Genomic DNA, 18,948 nt, shown 5'->3' with positions numbered 1-18,948 from the left:
ACCATTCTAGCGGCTGCATTTTGAGCCACCTGTAAACGATTGAGAAGGCACTCAGGAAGGCCTAGGTACAGGACATAAGCATAATCTAGTCTAGAGGTGACCAACGCCTGGACCACGGTTTTCCTGTAATCCAATGGTAGAAGGGGAAGAAATTTCCTCAACATGCGCAGAAGGCCAAAGCAGGTGCCTACTACTGACTGGACTTGGCATCTCGTCGAGAGAGTGCATACCATCATACCAGATTTGTAGGTCTCGCCTGAGACTGCGCATGCTGTCTCTTTGAGACATTTAGTTAGCTGCTTTTCAAAGTGCTACCACAATCTTTTCCTTGCCTCAAGCTGGCGTTCACGAGCGTGTGCACGCGCCCAGCCGCCATGTGGCTTTTATGGCTCATTAAGCCTGCTCTTCCAAGCGCCTCGCTCTGCCCCTCCCCCACCGAAATGAAGAGTGAGAACATGTATGGAGGCGCTTTGTTTTGGAAAAAACGGGTCTGTTTAATGTCCATGCTAGAGCAAATCATTCAACCAATGCATCCATTATTTTCCGTTCCGCGGGCTTCAAGCCATGCATTACATTTTTCAAGAAATCTCATTAGGACAATGGCAGCAATGCAAATGATTATTTTCGTTTTTTGAGTTAACAGAAGCTGAGCCTCACAAGCGCTGTACACAGAATACATTTTTTTATATGAAATGAAACGTCGTTGTGGCTGAGCTGAAGAAATACCAGGATATTCTCCTGAGTTCAGCTGGTCTGTATTCATGGGCAGAGCGCTCACTTCCCGAGCTCCCGCAGCCCATGCTTTCATTGGTCTTGCTGCTGGCATGCTTTTTAGGTTTCGACTGGGGAACGGAGCGTAAGCTCCGCCCCCAGAGAAATCTGTAGTTTCCAGTAAGGACTCTTGAATACGCCCCTCTGTTCGATTGGATAGCTCCATAAATGGAGGCTAGCCATTGGAACAGAGAGGCGTCCGTCATGGCCGGACCAGATTCGGGGGCGTTCCCGAGAATTTTTGGCTTTTGGCTACGTCATGCTACGTCAGCCAAAAGCCGGGAACGCCCCCGAATCTGGTCCGGCCGGGCCGTGCTTGCAGCTGTCCTGCCTTCCTCCGTGTCCCTCCTCCCGCCGTCCCCCCTCCCGCTCTCCGTGTGGTCCTGCCTTCCTCGCCGTGCTTGCTCCTGTCCTGCCTTCCTCCGTGTCCCTCCTCCCGCCGTCCCCCCCTCCCGCTGTCCTTTACCCCCCTCCCCCCCCCTCCACCCCTGCTATCCGTGTGCAATTCCGTCGATTTGACCCTGAGCACCTGCGTTTGAAAACTGCTGGACCCGGCCCACTTAAAGCCCCTCGTAACAGTGGTATATGCGCATTAGCAGTGAAGGCACATGACACCTGACCTGTGACTAAGCAACAATTTCCAAATATCTGACTTCTGGATGGGGCTTCGTGTGCTACCGAGACTTTCCGTGCAGCATGTGCCAGACGAGACCATGACCCAGAGCGGGGCAGGGTTTAGGGAGGGAGGCAGAGGCGGCAACAAAGAGCCAGATATCTGCTCACACGGGTAGAGGGAGGCTATACTGCAGATGGGTACGGAGCCGCGAGACCAGAGTGAGGCTGAGGATGGCAGCGCAGCACGTGAGTGCTTCCGCGTTCCACGCTGCCTGTTTAAGGGGGCGTGCAGTGTACTCATATCCCCGTGCGTGTAAAGCTGCCTGTGAAGGAGCGTAGCACATGGCCCTAGAGCTTAGTTAGCCCGCAGCACACCAGGGTCGCTGTGTATTTTCTGCTCTTTGTTGTCACCAGTCGCCACCGACCAGGGAGGGGTGGGTGCTGGGTTAGTGTAGTCACGTGCGGGAGGCAGGTTGGTGACGTGAGGCGGGCACTCCTGGCTATGGCGTAACGGAGGAGGCGGGTGCGCTCCTCAGTGTAAACACGCTCTCTGCTCCTGCTTGCAGCTCATCGTGACACCGTGCTGTTCCCTGATCCACCGCGCTAGAAAGAAAGCTTCATGCGTGGCTGTGCGAGGACGACTATGTTCTGCTGCCACAATAGCAAGCTTCCCAGTCGTGCTGAGCCTACGCGACTCTAGTAGCTGTCATCTTCCTCGTGTCAGCATTACAATAGGCAGGTTTATTTGCCCAACTAACTGTATCTGGCATGCTGGGACTTGTAGTTTTATTTTTGCTCTATAATTAGTTCTAGCTATAATTCCCAACATGCTTTGTGGTTACCTGCAAGAACAGCACAATCATACGTTTTCCCCCTCGACGTTGGGGAAGTTGCCAACAGTGGAGTGGACTTATCATACCCGACTTGACATACACATTACGCATGTTTAAATATTATTTCAATTTTTTTGACAAATCACTGACTTAACACTAACGTTCTATTTCTAGGTTTTCAGAATATTTTCCTACCCTGTCATTAACATGATTAACAATGGTAACAACCCCTAACCCGCTGTCCGTGTGCCCTTCCGCCCCAAGGAGGTGAACTGGAGGGAATATGAGAGCAGTCTAAGAGAGCAGGGTTAATTTGTAGGCAGAGAGCACTCCAGCCCTCATCGCCTTGTTTTCATCCCCCTTCCCACTCTCTGGTACAGTACCCGGCTCCCCTCGAGGGCTGGTATTCATTCCCCACCCCCGTCATACAGTAGCCTTATCTCAGATCACTTCCCTCCTTTCAAGTTCCCCATTGGACTCTGGTTTTCTCCTCTCTCTGTAACTTGACCTCCCCTATGAATAAGGGATTTATTTACACCTCATTAACTTTCCACTAAAACTTTCACTCCCCCCTCCCACTCACCCACCTGCCAGCGGCCCCTCCCCTCTCTCTCCCTTTCACTGACCAGCTCCTCTTTACCCTCCCCCCTCTGCCCTGCTCACCACCAATCACAAAGTCGCCCTTCTCCGCCTGCTTGAGGTCAGATAGGGTCCAGGGAGCTGCCGGCTGCGGCCCGCTGCTCCTCCCTCAGGGAAAAAATCCTTTCATTCAACTGAACTTGAGCAAAGTTCACCAAACCTCTCATGCTTCTGGCTCTTGCCTGGTCCTCCCAGAGGTGCAACCTCAGGATATATTTCCTGATTTGCACTTTCTTTCAGCCAGTACCTGCTCTGACGTGGAATGTGAAGTCCTTCCATCAACGAGACAACGTCACATGGTTTGGCGTTGTGCCGTGTGCAGAGTGGTTGGTCTTTGGTTAAATCACCGTCCTGCCTGTCTGGGATTGGAGAGGAGATAGTCTTGTCCTCCATCTCTCTCTCTCTCCTTCCTGTCCTCTCCTCCTCTAGCCCTCCTTCTCCTTCCTGCCCTCCCTCTCCTACCTGCCGCCCTCTCCTTTCTGCCCTCTCTCACACACTCCTACCTTCCCTCCTGCCCTCCCACTCCTTCTTGCCCTCCCTCTCCTTTCTGCCTCTTTTCCTTCCTGCCCTCCCTCTCTCTCCTGCCCTCTCTTCTTTTTGATCTCTCTTCCTTCATCCTTCTTACTCCTGCTCTCCTTAACTTCTATATCTATCACTTCTTCTCTTGCACTCAGTCTCCATCTCTCTCCCTCTTGCCCTCTCTTTCTTACTCTCTCCTTCTTGCCCTCTCACTCCTGTCTTCTCTCACACTCCTGGCTTCACTAACATGCTAACATGCTTTATGAAATAACTTGTATTCTAATTCACTGTGCATCTGCAACTAATTGCATTATAAATGCAATCCCTATTTCTGTGTAAAGTAAAACGCATCAACGTTTTACACATAATTCAAAGAAGTTAGAAAAGACCATTTGTCAAAAGCAATTCCAAAAGCTCAAACTTTAACAAAGGCGAAACCATTGCATTGTAAATGCTTGTTCTCTGTATGGCACAGCACGAGAGGCCCCGTTGGAATATACAAGTAGAAGGGTTGAGATCGGCCAGCCCTCCCGCTGCCTCCCACTACAGGGCCGGCTACAGCCAAAGGCGGAGTCCGCCACTCGTACAAAAACCTTTACAAGTCCTATGTGCAGTCTGCTCTTCGCTGTTGTAGCGCCTTAAAGCCACCTCTCTCACTGGACACTGTAGCATCTCAGAGAATACTCCTGATTCTCCGGTCCAACATCCCTGAACGGTAGCACATTTTTGTGCACCATATGCATCAGGAGTCTTCCCCCCACGTACCCCACTACCATATCACTGCATTTATGTGTTAATTTTTGGAGAGAGATATGGCATTAGTGATAATGCACCATTAAACCTGCAACATGAAAAGAAGAGAAGGAATAATATTATTAATTAAAAAACACAAGGCAGACACGTCAAAAAGTGGCGGATCGTGTTAAAAATCGACAACACAACCCCAAGCAAAAAAAAAAAAAACGATTGAACATACAACACAATGCGCAGAGGTCTACAGAACACCACCAGCTGCACAGATGGGACAGAGATGACCTGCTCTGCTAAGCACATCCGGGGACAGGAGCAGGAAGCTCAAGGCCCCAGGCTCGAAAAACAAAGGTACTAATGGTTAGATTATTTAAGAATTAATTGTTCTGTTATTAGATAGCAGAGCAGTGTTATTACTTTTGTTTATAGACCACAATTCAACTAGTGGCGTCAGTGCATGGAAGTGAGCAGATATACCCATACAGGGGTACCTTTGTCACAGCACGGCCTGTGAGCTTGGTATTGGGCCGAAGACTGTTCTTCCCCCCGTGGAGATAGCAGTACTGTATACATGGAAATTTCTGATTACGTGGGGCAAATGTCGTCTTAGAAGATGTACAAAACATCATCTTAGAGGATAGTAGGGGTGGGCAAAACTCTGCATAATTTCATACATACAAAAAAACAAGCAATGGCATAGCCAATAGGTCTCGCTTTTAAGACCTTATAAGTATTTAGTTATGCAGCACAATATCCTTGGTGCAACAACATTAACTGTTGCATGGTAAAATACTTAGAAGTCCCCAAAGGCGAGACCTATTGGCTATGCCAATGCTTGTTTACAGTATTTTACGCTGAGAGAGGAGGTGACCTATCCGCAGGCCACCAGTGTCTTCACTCTTCAGAGGGTGTGGAGCCAAAAAAGATGATTTCTCCGGATTACATTTCAATTGATTCCTCCTTAGCCACTTAGTGAGGCAAGTTCTAATCTTCTCACAAAAAAAACCCCGAGGCACACATGAGAATCAAGTCTATGTGAACACTGGTGTACATAGAAACAAAAGGTATTTTCCAGATGGAAGGAACGGTCTTGAAATGGTGTAAGTAGGAAGTTCAATCTTTTAATTCCTTGTCAAAATCAATGCGCGATTACCCGGACCAATTTTTGTGAACAGAGCCCTGTGGAACCCCCACTTTCATAATTAATAATTCTCTTTTTAGACCTTGCTCTTCTTGTGAAAAGCTACGCCTTTTATTCAGAAGACCCTCACAGTAAGTGTATTTACTGTCTTTACCCCAACCATGATGTGGGTAAATGTAAGTTCTGTAGACCTTTTTCTACAAAGACTCTAAAGGACAGGGAAGGCCGTCTCCTACTGTGGCTTAAGAGACTTAAGGACTAGGATAATGTACTTTCTGATGCCGAAAGTCTCATTTCTGGTCGTTCCCAAGCAGCTTCTAAACGTAGTAGTGTGCAGGAGTTGCCCTCTCCATTCCTTAAGAAGAAGAAGATGTCTCTCTCTATGGCCCCTGCGGTGTCTTCACCTCTACCTACTACTTCCACGCCCACGAGACCTGGCTCTCAGGCGTCTGCTGCATCTTCCACTCATTATTCTGTGAAAAAACATTGTTCATCGTCGACGGGAGCGTCGACGGTCGTCCCGACGACGAGATCTTCCGTCCCCGGCTCGTCTACGGCGACAGTGACAATGACGTCTGCTTCAGGATTCGTCGACGACTGTTTCGTTGACGAAGGTAACCCTCAGTTTCAAGACTGTGCCGTCTGTCATTCCGATTGCTTCGTCGTCATCGAAGAAAACTCCACCGTCGACGACCAAATCGTCGACGAAGAGTGTTAAAAAACCAGCTCCGTCGACGGCCTCGTCGACGAGCACTCCGTCGACGACCGCCCCGCCGACGACTGCTCCGTCGACGACCACTTCGTCGACGACCACTCCGTCGACGAAAAAGAAGTCCTCTTCGTCGACGGCCCCATTGCCGTCGACGATGGATTCTTCCAGTGTGGTTCCAGCAACTCCATCGTCGTCGTCAGCTCCATCAACGACGACTTCCGCGTTTGCCTCTCTGCCTTTGCTGCCACTGTCGTCCACTGGGTCTGCCACTGTCGATCCACTTCACCAACGCCGCAAAGTGCCTATTGACCAGATTTCTATCACCAGTGATCCACAGTCTCCCTCGCCCTTGTTTGCCACGGACTCTGAGCAGGACTCGGAGGAAGATGTACACGAGTCTTTTAGAGCGGCACGTAGTCCATCTGATTTGGTCATCAAGTGCCAGGATTATAGCAATGATGATGAGGACCAATATTTCCAACAGGAGGAAACGCCTGTTCAAGTTCCTACTGCGACTGTGCCTTTGTCGCTCATCTCTAATCTCCAGCATATGTTGGATGACTATAATAGGCGTTTCCCGCCATCTCCACAGGTGCCTGCGGTTCCTTCTGTTCTGACGCCTGTTGCAGTGCCTACTTCGGCTCCTCTGTCGCCTCTGCCAACTTCTGCTCCTCAAATACAAACGTCAGTTCGGATACGCACGACTGTGTATGCCGACGACTGTGAGAAGTTGGCCTGGTATATGATGATCACTATTCTAGTGAGCACCTTACAACCATCACCATAAGGGTTGTTTGGACTGGTGCAAGTCAACCGTATAGACCAGCTATCCTAGTGGTAGCGTGGACAGAACAGTCTTAGGCTAAAAGACTCTTGAGTGCGTGTAAAGCCAGCTGTTTTACCATATGTAACCCCTTGAATACCAAATGAAAGGACACCACACAGGATATATATAAAATATATATGTATTTTTTTACTTACAAACTCCTCTGAACTCTTTATGAGATCAGAGGCCAAAGCACATAACAATTACTCTTAGAAACACTTTAAATAGCACAATTTACAGTTAGGCCCTAGGGGCGCGTAAAACGATATACTAAGTAAGTGGTATAAGAACCATGACTCTGGAAAGGGAAAGGCCTAGGGCCTAGAGAATCGCTGGGGCTACACTATCTGACCCTTAGGTTAGGAGTAGGAGGCCCACAGGCAGCGCGTGCAGTGTCAGTACACTCACGCGAGAGACAATAGAAAGTCAATGGGAACTTAAAAGGTAAGTAATTAAAGATTTAGGACACTTCCGGTCTAGCTAAGATTACACAACTAACAAAACAAGACAATAGGATAGTCAATCCCTACAGGAGCACCGAAGTACTCGCGTTACCTCACCCACAGACTACGGGTGCATAGGTGTCAAAGTGTGTCGGGTTTTCTCGTTGTTTCCTATGGAGCCTTGGAAGAAGATGCTGCAGGCGACCAGGAGGAAGATGTCCGGGTGGATCCAAGGGTGGATCGAAGATGGAGACCTGAAAGCAGAGGGGACAGAGCCTAGGCCACTAGCCAGTGACTGGGTGGAACCAGGAAGGAACCAGACGTCGTTGAGGAGCAATCAGGTGCTGTCGTGAAGCTCGTGGTTGCAGCCACGTGGACCAGGAGGCGTCGAGGACGACCAGGTGCTGGAGAGGAGCTGTCCCACGAAGGTTCTCGCAGATGGGGGAGTCGACTTCAAGATCGGAGCCAACAAGCCTAAGCAAAGGCAACCCACGCAGGATACACAAAGAGCTTCTGGCGCAGACCAGGAGGGTCTGAGGTACTTCACCTTTTCAGGGGAGCAAGAGCCAGTCTGGAGCAACCAGACCAGCGATGGATTTTCAAAGGATCGTCGTCACAGGGCTACTAGCCAACTGGCCAGCAACCGGGACAACGCGTCGAGCAGAACACAAGCAGAAGGGCCCCACCCAGATCTCGTGGAGTGTGGAGGGCTGGTCTTCAGTGCAGGTGGAGCTCGGTGTCGGGGTGTCTCAGTCCCCCGTGCACAGCTTCGAGGATGCCTGAGGAGCTGCACTGTTAGCAAGTTGAAGACTTTCCAAGTTGCCTGGTTCCACGGGTTCCGACGCCTTCCACGGGGCTCAGCTGTGCTGGAGTTGTGCAGTGGGGTCAGAGAGGTCAGGAAGTCGAGGTCTTGTCAGGGTCTGTGCTCGCGTTCCGGCGGGAACGAGGACAAAGCAAGCCGTCGGGTTTGCTGGATGGTGCCTGGTTGCCCAGGTTGGTCACTCCTTGGCCACAAGGGAGATTCTTCAGTCTTCAGCTCAGGTGAAGGTCGAAGGGTCCAGAGTTTTGTTTCAAGTCGATATCAGGATTAATCTAAAGTCTCCTGGGTCAGCTCCTACCTTTATACAACTAAAGGGGGCTGGTTTACTCACAAGGTCCCTCCTATGGGTGGGACCAGGAAGGGGGGTGGTTACACCCCCTTTCCTTTGTCCAGTTTCGCGCCAGAGCTGGGGCTGGGGCTGGAGTGCCCCAGCACCGGTTTGAACTGGACTATGCATGGAGCACCTAGTGTGCCCCAGGCAGTGTCTCATTCTATTCAGCCCTCTCTGTCCCAATACACAAAGTCCTGTCTGGGGTGGTGCTCGCACCTCTCCAGGCAGGAAACCTATTGTCCAAACCTCCGTGACCGGAAGGACTCCCAGCAGCAGGAGGTCAGACTTGTGTCTGTGGCAGCAGCGTCCATTTTGTGACGCTGGGGCTCTGGTTAACTTTAACCGGGATAGTCAGCAACAACATGTCTTCTCCCTCTAGAAGGGTGGAATGCTACCCTCGTCGCCAGAATTGGCGAGGGGGTAGTATTCCAAAGCGTATGACACCTTACACGACATGTTTAGATAAAGCCAAACCAAAGTCAGCATTCAACCGTGACGATTATAATGCACTTAAGAGTATATGGTATGGCGATATCATAGAACAGCTATAAGGACATGGTTCCGCAAGCTGCGGACAGGCTCAGCTCATGCTAGAGCACCATCTCGCACATAACCAAGCACTCTGCCTCCAGGATTGTTAAGGCCTGCCATAGGAGTGACTTATAGGTTACTGTGTGTCTATATATAAGGGTAGATATAGGAATACTATACCCACGCAAGGGGTGATTACATGACCTTGAGTGATCAGCCAGTTGTGTCAGTTTGAGTGGCCAACCAGGGGTGGCATAATACATGCTGCAGCCCCTGGTAGGCCTTGGTTACACCTATGCCCTGAGTACCTAGGGTACACTTCTACAGGGGCTGTTAAGGTGAACCAATTCCCAATTGGATGTACCTAGAGTACATGGTGTGAATTTAGAGAGAGTGCATCTGGGCTGTGGGTCTGATTAGCAGGCCCACAGCCACATCTAAGTCGAAAACCAGTGAAGCAAAAGCAAAAAGTGGGGGTGACCATAGGAAGCAGACCCTACTCTCCTACACAACGACCCCGCCCCTCCCCCCAAACTTAGGGACATTAAACTAACCTTGACCAATTTAGTCTTCATGTTCTAAGTGGAAATATCGGGAGAGTCCATCTGCATTGGCATGGTCAGTTCCAGGTCTATTTTCCACTGTAAAGTCCATCCCCTGTAGGGAAATGGACCACCTAAGAAGTTTGGGATTTTCACCCTTCATCTGATTTAACCATAGGAGGGGCTTGTGGTCTGTCTGAATCTTGAAGTGAGTGCCAAACAAGTATGGCCTCATCTTCTTCAGGGCCCAAACCACAGCAAAGACCTCCCTCTCTATAGCTGACCTACGTTTCTCTCCAGGGGTCAGCCTTCTGCTTATGAAAGCAATGGGCTGGTCTTGACCATCTATATTCAGTTGTGAAAGTACAGCTCCCACACCCAACTCAGAAGCATCTGTTTGGACTATGAACTATTTGGAGTAATCTGGACTTTTCAGAATAGGTGCAGTACACATGGCCTGCTTCAGGTCATCAAATGCCTTTTGACAGCTAACTGTCCACTGAACTTTCTTTGGCATCTTTTTGGAAGTGAGGTCATTCAGTGGTGTCACAATGGACCCATAGTTTTTCACAAACTTCCTGTAGTACCCAGACAGGCCCAAGAAAGCTCTGACCTGTGTCTGGTTGATTGGAGGAGTCCAGTCTCTGATGGTCTGTATCTTACTCTCCAGTGGTTGAACCTGACCCCCTCCTACCAGGTGGCCCAGGTACACAACCTTGCTCTGCCCTATCTGGCACTTTGTAGCCTTGATGGTGAGGCCTGCCTTTTGCTGAGCCTCTAAAACATTCCTCAGGTGGACCAGGTGATCCTCCCAGGTGGACAATAGTCATCCAGTCCTGTGAGAACTTGATTCACCAGCCTTTGGAACTGTGAGTACTCAGCCCCCCACTCCACACAGCCCAACAAACAAGGCTCCGGTCGAAGCATCGCCGAAAGGCCTTAGCCAAGATCGAGACATTCCTTCGGAGACCCCACCTCTCGACTCAGCTCCGAAGCCGAAACACACGCCCTCCGGTAGCCCAGGCTCGAAAAAGGTCATCGAGCCAAAACGAGTTACCCAGCCAAAAGTCGTCGAACCGAAAAAACTGGTAGACCCGAAGGGCGCAGAACCAAAAAAAAGGTGGTCCAACCAAAAAACATCGACCCTAAAACAAAGGCCGTCGATCCAAAGGGCGTACACCCAAAGAAGGCTGTCGACGACCAACAAACCCTCGACACCGAAACATTCGACGCCAAAGCGCGTCGAGCCGCAAAAACGAAGACATCGGAACCGAAGGAAAACGATCAGCCCAAAAAGGTCGTCGATCCAAACGAAACAGACGAACCAGAAAAGGCTGCCGAACACATAAAGAAGGCTTTCGACCTGAAAAAACACCTGGATTCGGACAAAAAACGTACCGAACCAAGAGTCCCAGTCGACCCAAAACCAGTCGCCGACCCAAAACCAGTCGCCGACCCTAAAAAGGGCGCCGACCCAAAGAAGGACTTGAAAGACAAAAAAGGTGTTGAACCGAAAAAGGTTATCGAACCTAAGAAAGCTGTCGAGCCCAAGGGAGCTCCAACACCAAAAAGCCTCGAGCCACAAACTACAAAGAAAGTCCCTCGACCAAAGCCCTCGACGCCAAAGCCACGGACTGTTGAGGAAGAACTATTCCACCCAGATCAGGTGACTAAAGAGCAATCTAAATTATATATTGATCCAGAAACGGGACACGTGGTAGTTTACCACCGAAAGAAGAGGCCTTTACCACAAGACACTCCTTCTCCTGTTTCTCCAAAGAAAAAAGACTTTGGCACATCTCCCTCAAGGCCTTTCACTCCTCCTTCTTTTCTTCCTGATATGCCTTTCGTTCCTTACTCTCCCACACACTCTGATCACAATGAGGGAGAGCACATGGGGGAAGATCCTCAGTACACCTATGATGAAACTGGGGATCCTGATCCACAAGATAATACATGGGATGATCAAAATGATCCTGATGAACAACATCCTTTCCCAGATACCTCCCCATACCCTACAAAACCGTCGCCTACAGACGACACAATCATGTTTAATCCGCTTATAGACAGGGCAGCTAAATTTCACAACGAAGATATGCACACTGACCCTATTGAGGAGGACTTTTTGTTTGACACTTCCCCACTTCTGAGAAAAACGTCAGAACTCTTCCAATGCTTAAAGGGGTCCTCAAGCACGCGCCTGATGTATTTAAAGATCCTGCTAGGGCGCGGGTGATAAATCCAAGAATAGAGAAAAAATATAAGGCAGCACCAGCAGACCCTACATATATAAAACAGCAGTTGCCTTTAGATTCTTTAGTCGTTGCAAATGATCGTAAAAGAGCCAATTCACAGACAACAGGAGATGCTCCCCCTCCTGATAAAGATTCTAAAATCCTAGAAGCCTCGGGGAAAAGAGTAGCTTCACAGGCCGCTAATTCATGGAGAATCGCTAATACACAAGCCCTATTAGCGAGATATGATAGAGCACACTACGACCAGCTCGAAACTCTAATGCAACACCTACCAGAACCCCCTCTCTCTCCCCTCTCTCTCCCCCTCTCTCTCCCCCTCTCTCCCCCTCTCTCTCCCCCTCTCTCTCCCCCTCTCTCTCTCCCCTCTCTCTCTCCCTCTCTCTCCCCCTCCCCCTCTCCCTCTCCCTCTCCCTCTCTCTCTCCCTCTCCCTCTCCCTCTCCCTCTCTCTCCCTCTCTCTCCCTCTCTCTCCCTCTCTCCCCCTCTCTCCCCCTCTCTCCCCCTCTCTCCCCCTCTCTCCCCCTCTCTCCCCCTCTCTCCCCCTCTCTCCCCCTCTCTCCCCCTCTCTCCCCCTCTCTCCCCCTCTCCCCCTCTCTCCCCTCTCTCCCTCTCTCTCCCTCTCTCTCCCTCTCTCTCCCTCTCTCTCCCTCTCTCTCCCTCTCTCTCCCTCTCTCTCTCTCCCTCTCTCTCTCCTCTCTCTCTCTCTCTCTCTCTCTCTCTCCTCTTTCTCTCTCTCTCCTTCACTCTCCTTCTCTCTCCTTCTCTCTCCTTCTCTCTCCTTCTCTCTCCTTCTCTCTCCATCTCTCTCCTTCTCTCTCCTTCTCTCTCCTTCTCTCTCCTTCTCTCTCCATCTCTCTCCATCTCTCTCCTTCACTCTCCTTCACTCTCCTTCACTCTCCTTCACTCTCCTTCACTCTCCTTCACTCTCCTTCACTCTCCTTCACTCTCCTTCACTCTCCTTCACTCTCCTTCACTCTCCTTCACTCTCCTTCACTCTCCTTCACTCTCCTTCACTCTCCTTCACTCTCCTTCACTCTCCTTCACTCTCCTTCACTCTCCTTCTCTCTCCTTCTCTCTCCTTCTCTCTCCTTCTCTCTCCTTCACTCTCCTTCACTCTCCTTCACTCTCCTTCACTCTCACTCTCCTCTTGCCTCTAAGTATTAGGTCCACAAGCCTAATGTAATGAAAACAGTTTACTGTATAATAGAAGGTGAAGATCCTTCCACAAACCCCGGACCTAAACATTTTTTATAATTCCTGGGGCTTTAGGTGATGTTCCTGTGCAGTGTGTCTTGTGCTACCTGTGCTGTAGCAATCAAGCTACACTTCACTGACTAGACCCAGAAATGATGAAGGGGTCTGGGATTGCTTGGGTTCCATTCAGAGGAAGCCTGTCCTCGTTGTTCAGATTGAACTGTTAATATTGAAAAAGGACCAAGCCTAAGGTCCATGAGGTTGGAAGAGTAAGTTGAACTAATTCAAACATTCCACCCATCACTTTTTGTTTTCCTCGATTGGCGCAAATGACTTGTTGACATTTACCTTTGGGAGTGTAAACTCCTATGTCGACCGTTGGGGATCTGTGGGTATTGATGGTACCTGGCATGTTTAGCTTGTGAAATTATTTAGCTTGGAGGATCTCCCATGAGCTTTGCCTTTTTTTTTTACACAGAGTTTTAAATAGGGCGCTTTACATAGCACCAGTGCCATTAAATGAGGACACGTTCATTTTTGTTAGGCATGGGAAGATTAAGTGATTTGCCCAGAATCACAGGATGTCCAGTGTCATTGCCGAGACTCAAACCCAGTCCCCCCCTTTCAAGTTAGACCACCCTCGCCATTAGGCCAACTCCTCTTTTGAAGTTTTCTTTGCCTTTTATTGTCCTTCTTACTATCATCTTTTTGAGACACCCAAATGTTTAGGTCTAGCCTGGGCAGCGCATGCCTTGCTCTGCGAGGCATGCTGTATTAGAGTGTGGACTTGAAGCCCCACCCACTCTCTGCCCATATTTTTTATTGGCTTGTGTCATTGTCCTTCGTAAACGCTGACTTCTGATTCGTTAATAGGCTTCTTAGTCCTTCCTTAGTACCGCCTTGTCTTCTTTTGTAACCTCCCATGAGGACACCCCCTTTTACATGTATTGTTACTCGGTAGGCTTTAATTACAGCCTACGAGCAGTATTTTGTTTAATGATTTTCTCCTGCCTGTAGCAAGTGCTCTTACAACGCTTTTTAATTTTTTTTTAAATAGCACGACACGCCAAGCTGTTCGTGTCGGCTGTGCCTTTGGTTTACTTGCTGCGCCAAACGCTGTGGCTTTTCTTTCTGTTTTAAAAAAAAAAATGCATTTGTTTGTCAACTTGGCAACCAATTTTTTTTGGGGGGGGGGAGCGCCCCATGCCGCGCTTTCACTTTAATGGCGGCCACACCCCTTTCTTTAGCCACAGCTCTTCTAATGAAAGGGGCGTGGCCGACAAAGTGCCACAGGGGTGTTTTTATAAATTAGCATTTGTAATGTAATAGGTGTCACATTTACGAAACTCTGGTAAATGCGTGACCTATTGCATTGCAAATACTTGTTATTTTAGGTTTGTACATCCCACTTCGCGGTCACTCTCCCATCCAATATGGAGGTGCGTGGGTGAGAGGTAGTTCATCGGCTTGCTCTGTAGCCTCCGAGTCAGCTGCCTCCACCTTCCTATCTACAGATCTTGTGATTGCAATGGTTCAACTTCTCTAAATGAGCATATTGTTCCCATTTTATAGAGCTCCGTTCTTGTGATGAGTTATACCGAATGCTTTATACTCTTGACCTACCAAGTGCTTGCACTGCCCCTTGTTCCTAATAGTCCTTATTTTACTTTGGGCTCTGACAGTTGTTGGTAAAATACTGCCTTGCTCACCGGGTGCAGTGTTCTTTATTGAGAATGGTCATTTGTTTTATTATACACATGCCTAAGTAAAAGGGAAACTCGCTGTCAATATTCTTGCTCACTATGGTCCTCTTAATGTGTAGACTACTTTTAGATTATGCACACCCAAGCCAGCCTCTGTTCAGCTGTGTAAACTGCATGATTTTATACATTCTAGTTCGTTCTGGTGATATGTGGGATTAAATGGGGACTTAAAAAATGGAGAGAACGATTTAAGTGGCACTAATCCAACTATGTATTTCTTTCACCTTTTTAGTGGGCAGACAAGTATGTTTTCTGGTTGTCTTCTTGCTTTGGCTGCTCTTTCGTTTATTTAGTGACCCGCAAGAGCTCAGGAATTGAAAAGATCCCAATGTTCAAGGTCCTGTCATATGTATGTTCTGTGATTGTACCATTTTTTTCAATGAAAGTATTGATTTTTGAATGCTTCACTTCAACATGAAGTTATCAAACCAATTGAACCATGTAAGAACTTTATGTGAAATTTATATTGATTTGCACTTTGGTTAATCAACACCATTGTCAAACGTGTTTGGTGCTTTTTCAAAATCTGCTCCAACAAAATGTTTCCCTTCTTGCCCTTAACAGCTTTTGTAACTTTGTTGGATGGGGATCAAGCACAGAATGCGATTCAGACGTTTCATGGATCTTTGCTGCGTGATAAGGAGATTTCAGTCCAGCTCCAGCCAACAGATGCTTTGTTGTGTGTCACTAACCTACCTCCATCTCTCACACTTCAAGAGTTTGAAGAACTAGTTCGTTCTTATGGTAACATTGAGCGATGTTTTCTGGTCTACAATGAAGTGACTGGCCATTCCAAAGGCTATGGTTTTGTCGAATACATGAAAAAGGACTATGCAGCAAGGGCAAGGCAGGAACTAATTGGTAAACAGTTACAAGGCTTCACTCTATTTGCACAGTGGATGGACATAAATCAGTTAACCCCATGTCTTATTCATTCCAAGTGCCTCTTCGTAGATAAGCTTCCAAAGGAATATGGAGATTCGGAGGAGCTGACTCAAATTTTTTCCAATTTACACCCACCAGTATTTTGTCAGGTATGTTTTTTTATTCTTATTTATGATATTATTCGAAAGGTAATACTGCCAAACCCTTGCCTTTCTGTAGAAATGTTTTTTGGGACCATTTGTGCCATTGAACTATAGCTTATTATTTTGTTAAATGCATTCAATTAAGTGGGTTAACTTGGAAATATCAGATCGTAAGACAGTAATTGACTGTAACTAGGTCCTTTTCTAGGGCGGTGATATGATAAATTCCTTTCTCTGCTGAACAAATTTTTGGGTAGTGGTGGGCCACTGAGCGGAGAACAAACAATTTGACACGTTTAAAATAAGGGTCATCCTTATCTTCATTTTTCTTTGCGTTGTGGCCTTCTACACCATTTGTATCAGTGATTTGCCTCCTTGCACATCTTGGACTTTTTTTTTAATAACGGAGTGCATTTTGTTTGTTTTGGCTGCCTCTGCTGGAAAGTTGTCATACGTAATGATACCCGTGAATTTTTAAAAATATTTTAATGTTCTATTCCCCTTCATTCTACTCCTGTCTCCTAACGTGAATTATAGTTCTGTATGTACTTTACTTCGTGGAAATTCTTGCCTTGCTTAGTTTTATTCCCTTTAAAAATAAATTTTGTTGTCATGCCCTGCTTTTTTTAATTTTTTAAGTCTTAAGCCTCCACTTACTGTACATGTGGTTTTAGGTAGTCTCAGCTAAGCTGGTTCTCATCCATATTTCCTCAAGTCTATTTTCTGGAGATGAATTCTCCAGAAAGAAATAAAATGGTCCAGAGGAGCCCACAGTTGAATGCATTGTATGGTAATTTCTTTTTTTATGCTTGTTTGACGATGCCCTTAATTTGTTGCAGGATTTGGTAGTCTCTCAACAACCCTTCTCCTTCCTATCTTAGGCCATCTTATTTATTTATTTATTTTTGGTATTTGTAAAGCGCGGCATTTACCCTCAGGCGTCTTGGCGCTAATAAAACCATTTATAAATGATAATTGTCATGATAAAGGGGCCGTTATTGGTTGAAAAGCCACGTTTTTAGAAGCTTGCGGAATTGAAAGAGGGAGGAGCTTTCCCTGATGTTTAGAGGTAGTGTGTTCCAGAGCTTTGGGGCAGCGACCAAAAAGCGACGGTCGCCCCAGGATACTGTTTTAGTGCGAGGGACGACCAGTAGACTGTGAGTAGTTGAGCGTAAAACTCTGCTTGGTCTGTACCGTTGTAGCTGTTCTTTCAGAAAGTGTGGACCTTGGTTGTTAAGTGACTTGAATACGATACAGAGGGACTTGAAATGAATTCTATTTCGAATGGTGAGCCAGTGGTACTCCCTTATACTTTTGGATATAGATTCGTATTTTGTTTTACCAGAAAGCAGGCGTGCTGCTGCGTTCTGGATTGTCTGTAGTTTGGATACTACTCTGGATTGAGCATTGAGGAAGAGACCATTGCAATAATCCAGAGCAGAAAGGACAAGAGAGGTAACCAATGTCTTGATGGCTGATTCCGGAAGGAAGGGGCGTATTTTTCTTATCATCTTCAGTTTTAGGTGTGCTGCGGAAACTGTTTTATTGGCGTGATGTGTGAAATTTAGACCTTCATCGAAGATGATTCCGAGGTTCCTAACTTTGACAGTGGGGATAGGAGGGGTCCCAAAGGTATCTGGCCACCAGCTTGATGGCCAGGCTGGGTGAAGGGGTCCAAAAATGAGCACCTCAGTTTTTTCTGAGTTTAATTTAAGACAGTTGGTGGCCATCCATTCTCCTATGTCTATGAGTCCTCTCTTAAATTTCTCCGCCACTAATTCTCCGTCCCCTTTGATAGCCAAAACCAGTTGGGTATCATCGGCGTAGGAGGTTAGGCTCATCCCATGTGCTTTGATAGTTTTAGCAAGGTCCGACACATAAATGTTGAAAAGTGTCGGACTCAGGGATGAGCCTTGAGGTACTCCACAAGGAGATGAGAGTTGGGCCGATTGATAGGGTCCTAGAACCACTGCCTGCGTTCTTTTGGCTAGGAAGGAAGCAATTAGGTCTTTGGCAGTATAGCAGATGCCGAATCCCTCGACACGGTCAACCAAGATGGTGTGGTCGACCGTGTCGAAGGCTGCTGATAGATCCAGCATTACCAGGATGGCTGTTCCCCCCTGTTCCCTAATCACCCTAATATCATCGGCCGCCTTAATCAAGGCTGTCTCTGTCCCATGATATTTCCGAAACCCAAATTGCGTGTCGTCCAGAAGATGGTATTTTTCAATGAATTCAGAAATCTGAGTGTTCATGGCTTTTTCGATCACCTTTGCCACGAATGGAAGACTTGCAATGGGTCGGTAGTTTTTTAGCTCATTTTTATCCAGGGAGGGTTTTTTTAACAGGGGTTTAAGTAGGGTGTTTTTTAAAGCGTCTGGGTAAGTGCCTGAAAGTAAAATGGAGTTGCAGACCTGAGTGAGTAATGGTATAATAGAATCCATTACCGGTCGAAGTACTGAGAGAGGGCAGGGGTCCAGGGCTGATCCTGATTTAATAGAGGACAGTATGGTTGTTATTTGGTCTGTTGTGACCGATTGGAAGCTTGATAACATGTTGACTGGGGAGGGAGTGGAAAGGTTATCTATCCTGGAAAGTGAATTTGCAGAAAAAGCCTGATAGATGTCATCAACTTTAGAAAAGAAAAAAGAGGCTAAGGAGTCACATAGACGTTGCGATGGGGGGGGAGTGAGATCCGGTGCATTACCTGATAGAGATTTGGTGATTTGGTACAGTTGTCTACTGGAATTTTTGGCTTTTTTTTTTTTTTAAAACCTTTATTGGAGTAAGCAAGAAAATACAAGGATGGGCCTACAACCACACGGGCTGGCCGCTAAAGAGGAGTCGAAATACAAGATACCTGCCCGCAGAGGCAACAATCGACCAACAATGCAATACTCCCCACGAAATACAGGACAAAACAGATTTTATTTTATATGAAAGAACAAGCACACAAAAAGGCGAAAGTATAGTACTGTCAGTCAGCCCAAAGGACGTAAAGGGGGGTATAGCAGCAGGAGAACATAAACGGAGCTCCAAGCTCCAAGGAGATCGGGGGGGGGGCGAGGAGATCAGAGGGGAGAACCGGAAACACCAGTGCAACCCCTATATAAAGGTTCCAGGAACGCTCGCCTAGGGAGACAGGGTAATCTCAGCAGTGCCTACAAGGGGAGGAGTACAAATGTCGCCACGGTAGTCATTCCATTGACCCCAAACCTTCGTCCACGCCCTGGGTC

At 47.7% G+C, this 18,948-nt stretch overlaps 1 protein-coding gene across 6 annotated transcripts in view; it reads left to right on the top strand.

Annotated features, from left to right (window-relative positions):
* The window catches only part of RAVER2 (ribonucleoprotein, PTB binding 2), a 407,034-nt gene that overhangs the window by 48,370 nt on the left and 339,716 nt on the right, over positions 1 to 18,948 (top strand). For all 6 annotated transcript variants that reach the window (XM_078669153.1, XM_078669118.1, XM_078669128.1 and 3 more), the window contains exon 3: positions 15,249 to 15,718. In XM_078669153.1, the coding sequence (XP_078525279.1) occupies positions 15,249 to 15,718 (470 nt within the window). The remainder of the gene's footprint in view (positions 1 to 15,248; positions 15,719 to 18,948) is intronic.

This window comes from Lissotriton helveticus, chromosome 1_2 (assembly GCF_964261635.1).
Source record: "Lissotriton helveticus chromosome 1_2, aLisHel1.1, whole genome shotgun sequence".
NCBI lineage: Eukaryota > Metazoa > Chordata > Amphibia > Caudata > Salamandridae > Lissotriton > Lissotriton helveticus.
Note: the sequence above shows the minus strand (reverse complement) of the source record. Positions and strands in the feature narration are given on the sequence as shown.